We start from the raw sequence: 18,029 nt of genomic DNA on the forward strand, positions 1-18,029 counted from the left end.
TAAAAAGTAGTACTTTAAAAAGGCAAAGACTAGTTGTACAATAACTGAAGAGTGACTCAAAATTAAACTTGAGTTTAATTGAAGGTTCATTATTAATAGAATAAAAAAAGAAGGTTGTTTTTTTCCATTGCCAGCTTTGGTCATTTTTTTTTCTTTAGAATGTCCAGCATTTACTTCAACAGTTTTGGTATCATCTCTGTTCTACTGTCTTTCTCCAGTCCAGTTTAGTCAGAGGGGATAGTGTCTTACTGATTAATCCAATTGAAAATTATTAAAATTAAACTGAGAAGACCAACACAAATGCCAAAAATAACCAATGCACATGCCTGTGAAGAGAGAAAAACAAAAGTTAATGTTTTACTGAAGAAAGTATTTCAAAGGCTTATGACTCTGAARACAAAAAAAATGCAGAAAGAGATTTAAACAGTGTCTGCAAAATCTTTTCCATTTTAAATTATTTAAGTCTTCAAACAAACTGTTTTYTCTAATACTAACTGAAAATTATATTTAGAAAGATATCGGCTTAGAGTAACATTAAACTAAGTCTGTTCTAGGAAGGTTTCACCAAGAACTTTCTGGGTTACTTGGTTTGCTCACACTATCCATCTGAAAACTGCATACACTGGCCTGCTTGCTACAAATTTAATTCATCCTTTTACATAAAAGTTCCTGAACAAATTGAGAAACTCATTTTCTATTCTCCTCAAAATATAATTCAAGTTACAACAGATTCCTAATAATTTTAATAGCTAGATGATAATAAAGAAACCACAGCTTAAGAGATAGATTGTTGATTTCTAACAAGGCCCAAAATCTGTTGGAACTAAATTAAACTGTGAGACAGCATCATCATTACATCTTTTTTTCAGATTCCTTATTTTGTCAACACAGCAGTAGCCCTAAAAATCACACAAATGACAAAAGGTCTACGTATAATCAGTTTGCTGACATTTTAGCCACTGTCATAAGCTTGCACAGCTAAGCAGTGGTTAAAATGCCAAAAAAGCACAGATACAGTGCAAAGAGCAGCCTGCTGCACAAATTCCCACTAGAACTTAGCATACTATTCCAACAGGGAAATCATAAAGGAAAAGCATCCAACAATTTTGAGGTTTACTTAGAAAACAAGCACAAACACAGTTTCACTCAAATACAGCTTGGCCTYGTCCCCACTGCCCAAGCTAACATTGTCATCAGACCAATGCACTAAGGAGAAATTGAATTAAAAGTCTTGAACATCAGAAAACTACATGGAAAAGCATCTATTCAGATCAACAGTCTAGCATATAGACACATCGCTAGTCAAAAACGTCTTTTAAGAAAGCAGACCAGAGCTAACGTGAAGGTTAGAAGAAAATGCTCACAGATTTTTTGAACTGCAGTGGAAAGAGCAACTTTGCCACTTGCATTATATGCTCTAGAGTATATTAAAATGTAACTAATTAAAACTAATTTTTAATACAATTAGCATGTGGGAAAAAATAGCATACCCCAAGTTTCTGTGGTGATATTAAGTCCTCTCTGCTAAGTTTAAGATAAAACAATCCAGGATATACAAAAAGCAAACACGTTGATGTGGTCGAACCTTTAAAAAAAGAGGAAGATTTTACTTGGAGCAAAACTGAAGTATATTTCTTCAGTCATATCATAATACTAAATTTCTGGAAGAAAAAAAAAAACACTTACCAACTACTCCAAATACATTTTTGATGTCAGGCACATACATTGCAAACAAAACAACAATTGTATTCAATGTTAAAGTGATAAAAATATGGCAAATCCACGACACAGGAAGATGAGAGAAAAATACCATCAGCACAGCTTTCCTTGCCTATAAAACATGATGAAAAACATTGCATTGGTAAATAAATATATATACACATATATTTTCATCCTATTTCAATTTCAAAAATCTAAGAAAAACTATACCATTAAACATGTGAAAGAATATTTTAAATTAAAAAGAAAACAATCTAAGAATAGTTACATCAAGTTCTGTCCTTCTGTAGTCTGGAGTTGACTTAAATATTAAAGTAGTATTTATCATGTGGTCCTTAGTTTTAAGGAACAGTTCCTATTTTCCAGAGACAAGAAAAGGTTTGGGGATAACGCTTTGTCTTTTTAAGTGTGCTAGTTTGCAAATGTTAGTATACTGCTAGCCAGTATCTAACTTACACATACACAGTTTTGGATCCACAACTTACTCTTTTTTTTTTTTTTTTTTTTTATTTTTTTTTTTTTTTTTTTTTTTTTTTTTTCCCCCATTACTGAATGAATTCTTCTACCATGGTATTGATAAGCTAAAGCAGAATTTTGATAGCGAAATAAGTCAGTGTATGTTTTCAATTTACATTTAAATTGAGTTTAAGTCTGTGTGTGTGTCTGTGTGCATGTAGAAATGGAAATACAAGTCAACAAAACTCAAATTAAGGGGCGCAGGGGGAGAGGAAGGGGGGAGGAATCAAACTAAATAAACTTTAGATGTTCTGAATTCTCTAAATTAAAAACAATACCGTGGGCTAGTTTTAATCTGAAATCTGTCTCAAAAGCACAAATTAGCTTAGTGGTTAGCTGTTATTCTGGAGCTTTCATGGAACATATGCAAATATGTGGTCTTTGATCAATCACCTGACAAGTGAATAAGATACACAAGACTAGATGTGACTCAAATATTGCAGTCTGCGAAACATTAGTGTTACACCATTGCTTATGCCATCTTCAAAAGGTTTAGGAGTACTTACTGGGAAATGGATTAGAGGGACTGTCAAAATCACAGCAAATAGTATGGCAAGTTTAACAGTCGTGATTACGGTATCATGTGGCAGGTACCTGCTGTAACCTTGCAGTAATTCAGAGTCCACTTTGTCTGAAAAAAAATCAAAAGATGAACTGTTAATCATTTGAGAACTAAGAATAAAGTAATTAGCTACACATATTAAACATATTGAAACTGAAAATTTTGCTTATGACTAATGCAGAGTGTAAGGGAGTGCATATAAGCATCMTGTTGGCAGAACTGGTGGTATATCCGTTCTACCTAATGTGTAATCTAAAGGAAACTGAAAGAACTTCAAGAAGTAAACCGCAGCCTTTGTTGAAGCCAAAGGTATCAAGAGAGAAGATACACATATGGAAGAGAAAGGATTAGAAAGAAAAATATTCCAAGCTTGTAGAGGTATGCTGTAAAACTTATCCAATCCACTAGTGAGGTAGTGTTATATTAAATCTTACCTGGACTTCACCATGTAAGCTAGGCTTTAAGAAAAAAAGACAACTTTTAGTGGCCTGAAAGGATCAAGAAAAAATGGAGGTAAATTCTAGAAAACTCTTGAAAATGTCTCAGAAAGAACTWAAGAAAATATACAAGTATTAGTACCCACAAGCCTCAAACCTTTTCTACAGGCATATTTTAATAGTTAGGTAACAAAAAGCATTATTCATAGATTAGAACGTGGATCTGGTGGAAGTCTGGGCTACTAGATTTACTGATATTTGGCAAAGGGCTTAAAACTTCTAGTAACGCTAAAAAAATCAGAGGATGAGGAGGTAAGTTCTAATGGTTTGCAGGCTGATGTTTTAAGAGTCCTGAACTATTGAAACTGAACATCCACATAAACAACATTTAAGGTAATTTTTTAGATAAACTTCATCTCAAAAGTACTAGTTCCATTTTATTAGGTCAAAGAACAACAACAACAACAAAAAGTATCTGAACCATTTAAATTTTGTATCAGAATTCTTCCAACTGCAACAGGTTAGCAACATTGTAACCTACAGATTTACTTCGCCATGCTCAAAACCCCTGCATGTAGCTTGCCAGAATTCAGTTAGGAGACTTGTCCCTGCTAGGATTTGGTCTGGAGCAGGTGCTGAACAAGCCTTCTGACAAATATAGTTGGGGGGGGGGAGGGGAGAGAGAGAGAAAAAAAAAAAGTCTGCAGCAATGTGAAACAAATTGTATCACTTTTGCTCAGTCTGCTACCTTGGTGAATAAAGAGCAGAGGATACAGAACCTCCAGCCAAGGTAATAGTGCTGTAAAACTGGTTCTGTGYGACTCGAACAGACACCACCAGATTCTCTTTGTTCAACTAAAATCAGAAACAAACTGACTCTGCAAAATTATCTGCATTTCCTACAACCAAACAAAACACTACTGACACTTGAGACTACGGTTTCTCTGCATATGCAGATGAGTAGACATAAGCAGCAAAACAACGACACCTGAARGCTGTCAATTCCTCCGTCTCCCAGAATAAAATCAGCAACGCACCCAGCCAGGCCAATCACTTTCAAATGAGAGTGCTGCTTTCTTCAGCAATGAGTCTCCCGTGCTCTGCACTACAGGCATATTTAGCCTTGTGAAGCTGATTCTGTTGTAGAATTACTACACTATTGTATATCATGGGATGCACTTTCATACATTTGAAAGCAAATGTGGGGGAAAAAGTGATGAATCAGCACCTAMACCCTTCACCTTTGTTTCTTTGACTTCTGCCCTTTTACCCTGAAAAGTTCCACTGCTAAATTGACAGCAAAACTCAGAGCCTTGAAAGTGATCTGCTGCACCATGCTGTCTGGGGCTTCAGAATGGACCCAAATTCAATTGTTATATTAAGTTTCAAATTCACAGAAAACAGTAGAAAAACTTTTGAACTGCAGAAAGGAAACATGTCTTCTTTCAAAGAAGGAACTCTTTTGTTTTCAATTTAAAATAAAATGTTTTACATTTTCTTGGACTGGTGTTTTAGAACAGTCTCTCTCCATTTAAAGAAATAGTAAGACAAGCAAAAGGTAGAAAGGGGAGTAGAAGCTTCCAAGGGGAAAAAAGCCCTTGCAAGTATCCGCTCTTGGTTCATGTGTTTCAAGAGTCTTGAGTCTAAGTACTACTAAAAGAAAGGCTTGCTGAAACCCAGTAACGTTCCCAGTGAAAAAACAAAGCGCTGCAGCCAAGACATGGCCTTGCTCCTAAAAATTCATGACTGTGAAGGGAATAGAAATAGGAATGACTTCCGGCATTTTTATTTATTTATTTATTTGAGATCTCATCTGGAGACAGGTAGTTATCCTGGACTGCCTTCTGAATTTATCACAGTGGCAAAATCCTGTTTTCCTATAAACCATTTAGAAGCAATTAGGGAACACCAAAACCAGCCCAAAGAACAGCAGTGTCTATGCTAGAATGCTTTGTAAAGGTAGGTCAGGCTGCACTGCACTATTAAAAGATACGCCTTTAAAACTTTCCTGCTCTGTCATTAACAGATGCAGCTGGCTAGCTGTTAGCATATGGTCATCTCATAAGAAGGAAGAGTTTCCAGAAGGTGTTAGAAGAATCCTCACAGACGACTGTGATGCATTTACGTGACAGCATCTGTATGATACCACTCCAGAAAACAGTTAAGATCACTAAGTAGAAGCAATTCAGTTTGACAAGGCACTCTATCCGTGTAAAACGTACCAGGGCACACATATAAAGCAGGACACACAGAACCAAGTGACATTTCTTAGAAAAGTTATACGATGGGATTCTGAAAATACTGTCAAACTGCTAAACATTCAGAATATCACAAAACAGCTGCTAGCTATGTTATAGAAGACAACTAAGATTGTTGTATGAAATAGACACTCACCTACTTCTGTCAATGTTATGATGGACCTTTAAAAAAAAGAAAGGCCACTATGTAGGTAAGAATTCTGAAATCTTTCTGAGCATTTGGCAAACATAAGAATAGCAGACAGTCATCTACATTTAAACTCAGCTAAAAAACTGCACCCAAAAGTATTAAAGAGTTCAAACATAGAGTCATTACTTTGGTACTGAAACACGTGGCTATGTAAGCTCTATAGCAAATGAAAGGAGTCTGTAGTATTTGGTAGGGTAAGATTTATATGTATAAATTTAAAGACAAAAACCCTACTTTTCTGTCTGGTAAGTAAAAAAGATATACTTACTTAATCAAACACTATTACTACTACATCTTCCAGAAACCGACATCTGCAAAAAAACAGTGCTCCTTGGTTCAGTACCTACGTTGAACAGACATTACCTCTGGCTCTGGAACTGCACGCCCCACAAATTACTGAAGACTGCAAGTGTGCCAGGTAGCCCAACGCCAAGCTTACACTGTTCTGTTCTTCTCTAGGCTTTTGTCACCGGCCTCCATCGCAGTCAAGGCACAAAACTACCTGCACTCTTTGCCTGATACAGCTAGTTTAATTTTGTAGTGTTCCTTATCTTTTTTTTTCCCAAGAGTCCTCTGGATTGCCTTCACCTAAGAACTCACTTTGTGCAAACCATTAAAGTGAAGCTTTCCTAAATTGGATGATTCATGGTACTTGTTTTCCTCTGCTTCCAGCAGAGTCCATTGAAATAGCTAGTGCTAGTTCTGGACACGGGTCAAATTCCTCACAGCAAAGACCTCAATGCTAGTTAAAGATCACAAATGGACTGGGGATATCACAGGCTCAGTAAGCATGCTGAATTTCAGTAGTAGAGTTATGGCCTTAAAACAGGGGTTTAAAACTCATTGGACTAGTAAATGACTATCAGATCTCAAATTTTCTAACAGACCATTCTAACCTGCACTTTTAAGTGAAAATATTATAYTTTCTAACATATAGTGGCAGTCAGTAGACTACTTACATAGTCTTACAGACCATCCACAGACCATCAGCTACACTTCAGGGACAGCATCTTGCCCGTGTAACTTTTAGGCATAAACTCGTCAAACTTTCCTATTTTACACATTAAGAAGTCAATGAGGCTATAATACTTTGCAAAGTTAGGTATATTCTTATCTTCACAGGACCAAGATTCAAGAGGATCCAAGTATATCAGTGCATAAAGAAGCCTGAAGTACCCCAGGTATTTTATAACTTCACATGGATGCCTGTCAGAAGTGAATTATTGAGGATTTCAGTAAAATAAAAAAGTCTTGGGAGCAAAAAGACTTATTACAAATACTGTACAATACAGGATGCATCAAGTATCATTTATTATTAGCTTGTATTCTAAAGAATACTTTAAGAATTTACTTACCATAAAAAGTCAGGTACCCAAACAAAGCAGATACAAAGTAAATTAGGAAACTCAGACCAATTCCTGTGACAGTTACATTCTGCATTCTACTTTTGGATGGACTAATATGTAAAAAACAAAASAAAAAAGAAACCAACAAAAAATGAGCGCTGTTTAATTTATGTTGTGGAACACTGAACACAATGCAATCTATGGTATAAAAAAAGAACAGCAAATTGTCTTTTATAAGAAAGTATCCTCTCATTTTATGGCCATAAAATGTTTGTTGAGGTCTGTTCTGTCAGTAACATCTAGCTTTTTAAAGTATTTTTAATTTTAAATTTAGAATGTATTTTTTATGCAGATTAACATTGTCCCCATCTGATAGTGTATTTAGACATATCAAGGTGATCTGTTGTTTTTTAAAATCAAAAATTTGATTCACACAGCATGATACATATTCAGAACCCGAACAGAATGTGGGTCAAAAAGGACTGAATCTGACCTGGCCAAATGCAGATTTAGTTATAGCAATAAAAATTAACTAGTACCTTAGCAAATCACCTTTATTTTTTCCAGATGGCCAGAACAATGTACTGACACTGGTGATGGGATTATATTTGCTACTTTCCTCTCCTGTAAGAGAGGAAAAGCCAGTACTGACACAAACTAAAACTATACATATCCCAAAAATATGAAGGCTACTTTGTTTGCCTTGTTCGATGGCACTGACTTGAAAATAAAAGTTATTCAAGGTTAATTTAGGGAAATGTAGCAGAAATATTATCATTATATTTTAATGCTGCATATATTTCCATACATTACCTTTGGAGCTCACAGTAAATGGGTAAGACTGAGGTATGGCAGAGAAAAGAGAAGGCCATAGTTGGTATTGCATAAGCACTCTAAAACAGAAGAAAAACATCTTTCATGCTATTTGTTATCACAGATGGTTAAAAAATTATATGGAGGAATTCAGAATTCAGTTCAATGCCTTGGAAGTTAGTAGAAGTCTTTTCATGTTAATGCTTAGAGATACATATCCATAACGCAGAATGTTCTCTGAATTGTTCCACAAAACTGTACCATTTCAACTAATATCTCCTTACATGGTGGTCCTAGCTTAATACATCATGATCAGTAGAGGTCATGACGCCTATGAGCTAACAGCTGTAAGACTCTTTTTAGCTATATTGAGGCTGTGCATCTAAGTAAAAAAAAAAAAAAAAGAGTAGGACTTGCTGCAGAGTCAGTAGATTATTTGTGAAATTTTCTATGGTAATAAAATTCTAATATCCATAGCTTCCTGTCAAATTATTGATTCCCTTAGCTTGACTTTACTATTTTTGTATTACTTTTTCACAAAAAAATTGGATATAGCAGCCAGAAAAGATAACATGCTTTGGCATTTAAAGTTTTAAGACAGTTAGATAATTAAAACTATAACCACTCAATTATTCCAAAAACTTGTACCAGAAGAGATGAATCATCTACYATAGCTTATTTCAATTCTCGAGTAGGAATAAGCTAAACTATAACAAATATTTTTAAACTGATATAATCAGGGTCAGTAAAACTATGCCACTTTCAATTGATTAAGCTAAAATGGCAAAAGTACAGATGAGTCCCAAGACTTCACAAAGTACTAAAGGTAGGAAAAGGCTGTAATCTCACAGTAGATGTTTCTGATGGAAGCAAAACTTCTCCTTTGATCTATCAGTTAATAACAGCTGCCTTATGTTTGCATTGTTCAAGATTTCTTTTTCTGGGGTGTTGAGGGGGGAGATGAAGGTGGGTCAGATTTTATATTCTCTCAGACAAATTTGGCTGACTGCGTCCCTCTCAAATTCCAATATGCTACAGAGTAGCAATTTATTCTTTCCTTTATCACTTCCTTTTCACCCCACTGAGACTACCAMGTTCTACATGATACTTCCTGTCCTACATGCCTTGATGAGCAGTGACAGGATTTAAATGTCACGTTAATTATGAAATGTCAGATCTGGCATCCAATGCAATGCACCAGATTGCATTTGGCCTGAAGAATTAGCTTCAGGTGAGAAAGAAACTAAGGTTAGACCCAGATAGTTTAAGGAAACTTGTTCTACCTTGGAAGGAATGGACTGCATGCATACAATCAAGTAGCACTGATTTCCAGSTGGGGGCATATTAAGTTGGCTTCTAGCAGTCACCTGACTGCACAACAAGGCTGGCCACCACAGCATCTGTTATAYTTAACACTGGTCATAGCTGCACAATGTTTTCATAAATGCTGTGACAACAGACCTTCATATAAAAGAGTGAGACTGGATAACCATCAGCAGCAGGTATAGGAAATACTTCAGTAGCCTTTAATTAAGTTTTATGGAAGAATAGCCTACCCTGGATAAGGTTTAAATCCCCGTTCYTTAAAAACAACCCACCTTAGTTAGCCTATTGTTAATACAGAACATTACCTCTTTGGAAAGATGGAAGAGCTTTGCTTTACATTCCCCAGTAATATTTGAAATCTGTAAAACATATATACGAAAAATGACATAATGAAAGAATGACCACAAACCAGAGATCTGAAACTTTATAGTTTCTAGATAATAAAATCTAGATTGAGAAGGAATTTAAAWTACAAGTAATTCTGAAAGTGTTAGTGTAGAAAGCATTACAGGTATTAATAAAACTAAAGGAGCTTCAAAACAGCATGTACTTTACCTGTAAGTTCTCTACTCCACTGCTTAGRGGTAGAGGACAAGGGATGGACCATTTTTTAATTATAATCTGTAAAGACAACATCTTTAATGTATAAATGGCATCCTAAAAATGAGGTTAATTTAGATATACACCTAGCTAAACCATCAGACTTTGTATACAAAGTAAACTCATTTACTTGACTGCTAGACAGCTAGGCCACAGCAAAGAGGACTTGACAGAAAAACTTGTCGGTGCCATTCCATACAGCTGCTTGCCATGCACAGCTGGCAGCCTTATGGCTTGCCTACGCGGAGGTGGTTTACCGAAACGAGGTCTGAAATGAACTGTAATACAACCAGTACTCTGCACCCACTCGCTGTGCTTTTTCCATGCTATCTGCCTCCCATACAGAATAGCTGCTCTGTGTTAGCTATCCCAGGCTCTTCCCTAAGTAGACAAGCCCTTAACAGAGATAGAGCAGAGCCTAGGGCTAATCTTAAAAGGCAGAAACATATGGTTTGGACTAGAAAGCAGAGGAAAAACAATAAATGCAATTATTGTCCCAGAATGTCACTGGGGCTTTATCTACACCCTGCTGGTTTAGGGACCGCCAAGAAACAGGGCTGAAAAATCAAAGGGAAATTAAAGTAAGAAAGGTTACCACCTCTTTCAAGAAGTCAGTTTAAAATGACAGTTGCATTGCTCTCCTTACCCTAATTAATTTCCCATTGTAGTTGCTTGGCTTCTTGGAGGTTATAATACTTTTGAAGCCTGGAGCAAATCATTAAAAATTTAATTAAAGACTCCGATTCATGAGAAGAATAACATGGAAGAGAGCTTATTTTCCGTTTCAAGGAATCTACTGTTTGCTTTCTGCCAAGTGGCGTTTCCCAGAGAACAAAGATTAGATGCTCTTATCACCAGTGCCAAGAGAAGCAAGCAAATGCTACCTCCAGACAAAACTGGGRAAAGAAAACAGAGGGTATGTGGCAATAATACACGTTTTCAATTCCATGACTTAGAAAAACAACCCACCAAAACTCAAGGTACAGAACTTGGAAGTAGCTTGCTCAAAAGTGGTCTGCGACTGCTGTGAAAAACAATTACCAATGGAAATGGGAATCCTCCACATTTCTGACACTAAATTGGCATTACTTTATATCAAGAGATCTGTTCTTATCTTGTCACTGCTTGGCTAAACTACCTCCCTCTGTGCAACGTAAACTGCAATCTTATCTAAGCAAGGGTGTCAGTGGGAAGATGAAGATCCCAGTATCTGATCCCAGATAAAGAAGCTCAACTGAAAAGGAAGCAGCAAGCAAGGGGAAAGAAAAAAGTTTCCCCTCTGGAAGGCTCAGAATGTACTAAATGGGGAAAAATGTGAGAATGTCAGAAAAAAATCTATCTGGTTTTGTTGTCCTTTCTACGAATTACATCCTCTCCAGCTGCCACATGAACAATGTAATATTAATAGTAAGCCAAAGGGAGAGGAAGGCAAGGACGAAACACCAAAACCTGATTTGGGCCCTATAGGCTTGCATATGACTCTGCCACGTGGTCACCTCTGCTTCACGCAGCATCTAGGCACAGATACAAACTGTTGCTGCTCTGGCACCACAGCTACGGATACACGGCTGTGCCATCTCTTCCCAGGGAGCCTAAGCCTGTTTGTTAGCTGAAGATATCTACGAGGCTGAGCTACAAGACAAAGTGCTTTTTCTAGGAGATCTCTGTGATTGCCTGCAAAAGGCAATGAGTTAGGGAAACTAAAGAAGAGGCTTTGGAGGCTCCAACGTAAAAGGCTTTGTAGGAACTCTGGCTACGACTGAAAGAAGCTTCGTAGGCAATGAAAAGGTGCATGAAGCTCAAGTGCAGGTTTGGGGGCAAAGTCAATTGTACTTGGGCTTTTCAGAGTTTCCTGCAAGCTAAAGAGTGAAGGCATGTGTATGCATAAACAATGCAGAGAGGGGGCCAAGAAAATACGAACCTACAAATCTGAAGAATCTTTTAAAATGAAATGAATAAAGATTCAGAAAAAAAAAATGAAAAGAAAATGAAAGACAACAAAAGAAAAAGCATTGCCTGTATTTTAAATTTGTAATTTTATTTGCCTACCTGGTTAATTATTCAAATATGTTTGGGTTCCTGATTATACTCAACAATGTATTTGTAATAAGATCACCAACAGGAAGAGATTTTTAACTTGGCAATAGCAAAGTTAGCTAAGCAGTCATGCAGACAGCATAGACAATCTCCCTCCAAATCTTTAAATTCATTTTGTATAARTGTCTTTTAATGAACGTTTGGTTTTAAGTGAAAAAAACCCCMAAACTCAAACCTAAATTCTAATGTAAATTAAACCTACATCAAAAACACCACTAAAAAATAAAGTCAGAGGTCTCAAAATGTTCTAGCATTCCCACTGATGTTGCTTTYTCATATCCCGCAGTGGGAAAACACGCACCCCTTGCTGTCTAGCAGTACCGACAGCACTCAGCTAAGAGGGGCTCTCTGTGCTTAACATCATTCATTACATATGGCAGGTTCCCAATCTGCCTCAGAACATTCTGTTCTTGGAGCAAGAGATTTAGAAAAATATTGCCAGGAATCATTAACACCCGTGTTGAACAAGCTATCAAGAGGGATATCCCCACAAAAAGAATTGTCTTTACTCTTCATCAACATTCAATATAGCAAGAAGGGGGAGATGGAAAAAAAAAAAAAAAAAAAGCAACACACACTTAATTTCTCTTCATATAGGATTCAAGTGAGGGAAAAGCAATCAGAACCAAAAGGAAGTGCTTCAGGATCTCATAGAATCTGGCTTTGAGTTAGTAGTTAGATATACACATACATGTTCATACATGTTCTCTCCTCCATCATAGTGTTTTTGTTTTCCTCCAAGTGAAGATAATAACCAATATCTTAACTTCACAGGAAAAGACMGTGACGTACAGACAGGAGACGTGATCTGTCAGCAGGGCACAGAGAGAACAAAGAGGAGTCTCTCGACTCTGTGCTCAGTGCACTCACTGGACCACACTGACCAAGACATATGCTGTCTATTGTACCTCTCTTCTCTGCAAGCAGTACTAAAGCTGTGGCTTGCTGGCRTAAAGATGAACAGCTGGCACGCACTTGAAAATGCACAGAATTATTGTATACGCAAAATATAATTGTATTACTTCCATATGACTAACAGCGTTTTCTTCTGGAACAAATTAAAACATACCTGCCATACAGAATTTAACATTGTGCAAACTAAAATACCATTTCAACAGTGCATATCACCCCCTTCAAAGCAATTAGATATGAAAATGAAAATGCATTTAATGTCTTTTAGTTTCAGCACTTAAACAAATCAGAGAAGATATTCAGTAAAGAGTAATAGTTTTCTTCAAACATCCATAACGTTTTCTAAAATTTTGACCTCAGTAAGATTTGCTTTGGCTCCTTCTTTGTCACTTAACAACAAAAAAATAAGCATACAATTTTTATCATTTCATAAATCTAGTAGTCTGTGCACTTCATAATTAACACCTTCTACCAATGTTTTTTGCTACACAGAATCAGAATTAAACTCTACATCCAAACATCTTATAGCTTGATGGGTCTGTATGCAAGTCTTGTTTACACAGTTGCCTTTTCTGAGCCTAATACTATTTTTAAATGCATACACCCATTACAATGGATTAGAGATGTGTACACATTTCCCTCAAATCTAGGGACTGAACTTATTTTAAAACTGTTGCAACTAGCTTCAGGCCAGACCTATTTAAGCATTATAATTAGCCTTTTTTCTTTTCTTTTTTTTTTAAAGAGATATTTTAGGAGAGAGGTCAAAAGTTAAGGTAATTCATAAATATTAAACAAATTTCCATTAGCGCTGGAGAGGCTGTTGGCTGTTGCTGTTTCTCAATGCTATGCTGAGGAAGAATACTTCTCAAGGTCCTACAAACACCACAAGTCTCAAGGGATACCCCAGGGAGATGTTTTGACAGCTTTGAAGTTTGGTTTTATCACATGGTTTAGTTCCTAATGGATTGCCTTGGTCTCCTGGACGGCATGTTTGTTCAACTTGCCTTCAACTCTGTTTATCCCTTTGTAAAACAGGTATTAAATGCAAGTCAATGCAAGCCAGAATGACAGGAGAGAAGGGGAACATTTATCCAGGCTCTCAAACAAGACTCTTGTTTCTATACCTAGATGACAGAGTGTGAGTTGCTTGGTTGTACTACACATTACACATGTGCATTAACATACTTCTTTCCTGGAGGAAAAAAAAAAAAGCAAAGGCAACTTAAAGGCAGATTTTTCCTCTTAGATCTGCCTAGCAGGTCTCACTTGTGATATTTGGAAACATCTACCTCACAGGGGCCTTGAGAGGGTGAATATCAGGGTCAAAAAACCCCATATGGCTTAGAGAAAAGAACTTTTCCTTTCAGCGGGAAAAAAGAATAAGGTCATCGACATATTAATGAATCTTGTAAACTGCCTTAATAAAGTTCTAGTTTTCTTTGCCTTTTTTTTTGAACTCTGTCACTCCATCGTACATGTAAATTTAATTTATTTGGAATATWTTAAATTTTCTTCTGTGCTAGTTACAGTAAGTAATAGTTAGAAGCTAAGAAAACAGAATTCCATTCCATTAGTACTAGGGAAACAAAAGTATACGTGCCAGTTCCCTTCACTGCACCGTCAGCAAAACAAAAATGTTGCTACATTTACCAGTCCAAAATATAATTATTTTAAATCTTTTCACATGCTCAAAAGTTCATACACATTTTCATGCCTCAGCAAAAATTACAGTTATTTGTCCAAGCAAGTATATACTGAACTCAAAGAAAATTCTAAATTTTACATAAAACATAAGGGGGAGGGAGAAAAAGACAATTCATTTCAAAACAGGCTTATAAAAACATTTAAACAACAAGAAAAAAATAGATAAGCTGTATACTGATTTTTAACTTACCACAAGAGTAAAGTACACCATAAAGAAAAATGATAAACTACTTGTGTAGCCAAGAAAGCCTGTAAAATAACAGTAAAAATAAAAGAGAATTTATAAGGAAAGTGATCCTAATGTACAGCTAAAGCTTTACATTTTAGGCATGTTTTCTATTACAGTGCTTGGTATCTGGGGCTTAGGACTCAGAATAACAACATTCCAACTGCCTGTCACAGATCATTTATGTAGTTTTGTAGGGCAGAATTAGAACTGGCTTACCACTAATGGCATGCTGTAAGTAAATGCAGCTCTTTAATGTTCTGCTGTAAAGATTTTATTTTAGTATTGCAGACAAAATACTACTGCAACCCAAGTAATAGGTTAACTAGGCAGGGCTGGAAAGCAGAACATGCTAAAACAACTTAAGTAGTCCCCACCATCACCAGCCCCCTGCCAGTTAAAATAAATAAATAACCCATTAAGGTTTTAAAGTCTTCAGTTGTAATTACTACTAAAATAGAATAATGCTTGCTTCTCTCTTTTAATTACTCACCAATTTTAGGAAGAAGTGCAAGAGGAAAAACAACGCAGACCGAAGTAATCAGTAGCAGCAGTCTCCCATCAAGGTACCAAGACCTGCTGGAAAAGCTATTTACGATTGATACAAAGTTCAAGAGTCCTAAAGAAGTATGTTCCCCTTTAAAACCCAGATCTTGGACAAATAACCACTAGGACAAGAACAACAACAAATAATTTCCAGGCTCACATGCTATTTATATGGATTTATATTCTCAGTTAGTTTATTGCGATACTAAAATAGAGTTCTCAGACAAGGAGGAAGCAGAGCACTGTCCCGTCACGAACCAGCATTACAAGCAATCTTCCAYAGGCAAATGCCTGCATCGATCCGAGGGCTGATCTCAGTGAAGCCATTTCTCAACAGCGTAGTATGCAAATCCCTTCCTGCCTTTATTCAAAGCAACAAGCGGAGAGCAAGGATACTTCATACTCTACAGATTTCTTACAGAAGTGTTTCTATAGTATGCTACGTCTGTCCCGAACTGGGTTACTCTCCGAGTTGCATTTTTACATGACTGGAAGAAATAGTAATTTTAATCATCACTTGCTGCAGAATCTCCCCACCAGCTTATTTCTTGAAAACAGTTCCACAGTTTTCAAGAGGTGCAAAGTGGAAAGCTAAGCTACCCAAAAGTCAACCTATTTCTTTCAAAACTCAGTTATGATTTCTAAACATTCTCATTTTCCCCTTTGCCCAAGTTTAATTTTATCTGTCATCACTGGGTCCTCGCAGTAGAAGAAGAAACCAAGTAAACCATCTTTCAAGTGATTCAAAATAGTATTTTTGCTATCAAAAAATGAAATAAGAAAGATCAGGGWTAAAGAGATCTTTTTCTATCTTTAATTTTGCTCAAAGCGATCATTCATTCTTTGTATGTACATACTCACAAGAAGTAAAGGGCAAAAAGATAGAAATTGCAATGAAATATGCTAATAATATTTATACAAAAAATATACACRTAAAAAAGCATTGCAGAGCTATATAAAGTCTTAATGCAGTTAAATTTTATTTGAAGTGCCGAAATCTCATCCCTGAACAAAGGCAAATACAGATGTACAAGTTGTTAAGAAAGAGAATCATCTTGAGGGTGGCTCCCCCTAACTTGGAAATAACCATATCCTGTACTGATAAACATCTTGCACATCAGCCTCTGACTTTACTACCTATAAACACCTTGGCCTTTGACCTTCAAGTTTATTTAGTCCAGGATATGGTTAGCACCTAATAAACAGGCAGCACCTCAAGTCATCATAAGAAAAGTAGCATAACACCTGTGTTAAGGAAAAAATACCTTATACACTTATTAACTACTATCATACGTATCATGCACTTGCGACACTTGTTTAAAAAAGATATACATTATAGAAATGAATACAGAAATTTCGAGGCTGAGGGCATCTTTGCTCTACCAAAATCAAAGTGTCACTTCAGTGAAAATCTCTACATAAAAAATTTTTAAAATTTCTCAAAATACCACCCTTCAAAAAATGTACTGCTAGCCTAGATCTGCTACTGCTTCAGCTAAAAAGCAACTTTACCAGGATAAGTTGTTTGCATTATTATTGTTAATATCATTTCATCTTGTTCAACACAGTCCTCCAGCTATAAAAGCAGAAGTAAAAGGCATTTCACATTTACAGATCATTTCTTAAGGAAGATTTTTGTTCTTGAGTTCGTATTTGCAAAGCATACCTTGCTATATTTAATGTTCATATATTTTTAAACTGTCTGTCTGTCTTTCATGGTAGGTGTTAGTATTAGAAGCAACAGGAGAGCAYGCAAATATATAAGGAATGCTGCACTCTGTGTGAGATTAGCTAAAATGCCTCAGATATGTATAGTGGGACCTCCAGTTTAAGTCATCTGATTCTGTCTAAGCATGCAGCAAATCCACAGTTTCCATTGCAGCTTGTGAGTTCAGCAGGCCAGATAAAAACGTTATTTTGGATATTCTCTTGTAAATGAAAAAAACACTAGTAGGAGGGATAGGGAGAAAAATTACAATGAGGTGATGTGAAACAGGAAAAAAATAATTTTGTTAAACTGTTTAATTTTTAATATATAAATTCTTTTATTTAAAAAGATCTCCAAAAATCAAAATAGTGGACCATCTACTGGTTATCCAAAAGTCCTTTTTTTCCCAAAAAATACTGTTGTAAAAATACTTATTTTTCAAACGCAGTATAAATGTTTTTGCATTTCCTTTAAAATCAGTTCAATCTGCAAATTTAATCCTATGTGATAGAAGTGTTCCAAATATGAAATGTGGAATATAAATCTTTGACTCTACCGAAAAACTCTAGCATGCAGATGTTCCTTGTCCCTCCCCCATATTTTAACTAAAAGCAGACATTCATGAATCGCTTTAATTTCACTCCTGAATGCAACAGGACAAGAGATTCATATGTTCTAAATCAGGATCTTACGCTCAGTCCATATCAATTATATAACACACAAGCAAGACAACTTAATTGCATCAATCATATCCTCCTGACAGGGTCATTAAATGTTAACAGAGGGCTCACAAATTACAACTTTTTAACACAATCCTCATTTGAAACTATGTTCATGTCATGTGGAATTCTTGTTACACAAGCTGATACAGCTCAACTTGCAATTAACAACTGTTTATATTGTATGTTTTTGTTTTTTAATAAAGACATGAAGATGTATTACACATTGGCTCTGATCCTTTCAAACACATGCACACATGCTTACCTTTATCTATAAAAATAATTCAATATGCAAAACATTCTTTAAACATATTTCATAAAAGTATGTTTAGGAATAATACAGGTAT

General features: G+C 36.0%; 1 protein-coding gene across 9 annotated transcripts in view; it reads right to left on the bottom strand.

The window, feature by feature from the left end:
* Positions 1 to 45: 45 nt before the first annotated feature.
* SLC38A6 (solute carrier family 38 member 6) overlaps positions 46 to 18,029 on the bottom strand; it is a 39,865-nt gene continuing 21,881 nt past the window's right edge. For 4 of the 9 annotated variants that reach the window (XM_085315043.1, XM_085315047.1, XM_085315048.1 and 1 more), the window contains 10 exons: positions 15,203 to 15,297; positions 14,674 to 14,732; positions 9,723 to 9,788; positions 9,473 to 9,526; positions 7,842 to 7,921; positions 7,038 to 7,138; positions 2,742 to 2,866; positions 1,687 to 1,831; positions 1,491 to 1,585; positions 46 to 326 (listed from right to left, as the gene is read on the bottom strand). In XM_085315043.1, coding sequence (XP_085171169.1) covers positions 246 to 326; positions 1,491 to 1,585; positions 1,687 to 1,831; positions 2,742 to 2,866; positions 7,038 to 7,138; positions 7,842 to 7,921; positions 9,473 to 9,526; positions 9,723 to 9,788; positions 14,674 to 14,732; positions 15,203 to 15,297 — 901 coding nt within the window. In that variant the 3' untranslated portion in view covers positions 46 to 245. Of the gene's footprint in view, positions 327 to 1,490; positions 1,586 to 1,686; positions 1,832 to 2,741; positions 2,867 to 3,231; positions 3,286 to 5,628; positions 5,655 to 7,037; positions 7,139 to 7,841; positions 7,922 to 9,472; positions 9,527 to 9,722; positions 9,789 to 14,673; positions 14,733 to 15,202; positions 15,298 to 18,029 lie in introns of those variants that run through there. The other 5 variants (XM_085315045.1, XM_085315044.1, XR_014897058.1 and 2 more) reach the window with 5 other exon arrangements.

This window comes from Rhea americana, unplaced genomic scaffold (genome assembly GCF_003343005.1).
Source record: "Rhea americana isolate MKP2758 unplaced genomic scaffold, rheAme1 scaffold_42, whole genome shotgun sequence".
Classification (NCBI taxonomy): Eukaryota; Metazoa; Chordata; class Aves; order Rheiformes; family Rheidae; genus Rhea; species Rhea americana.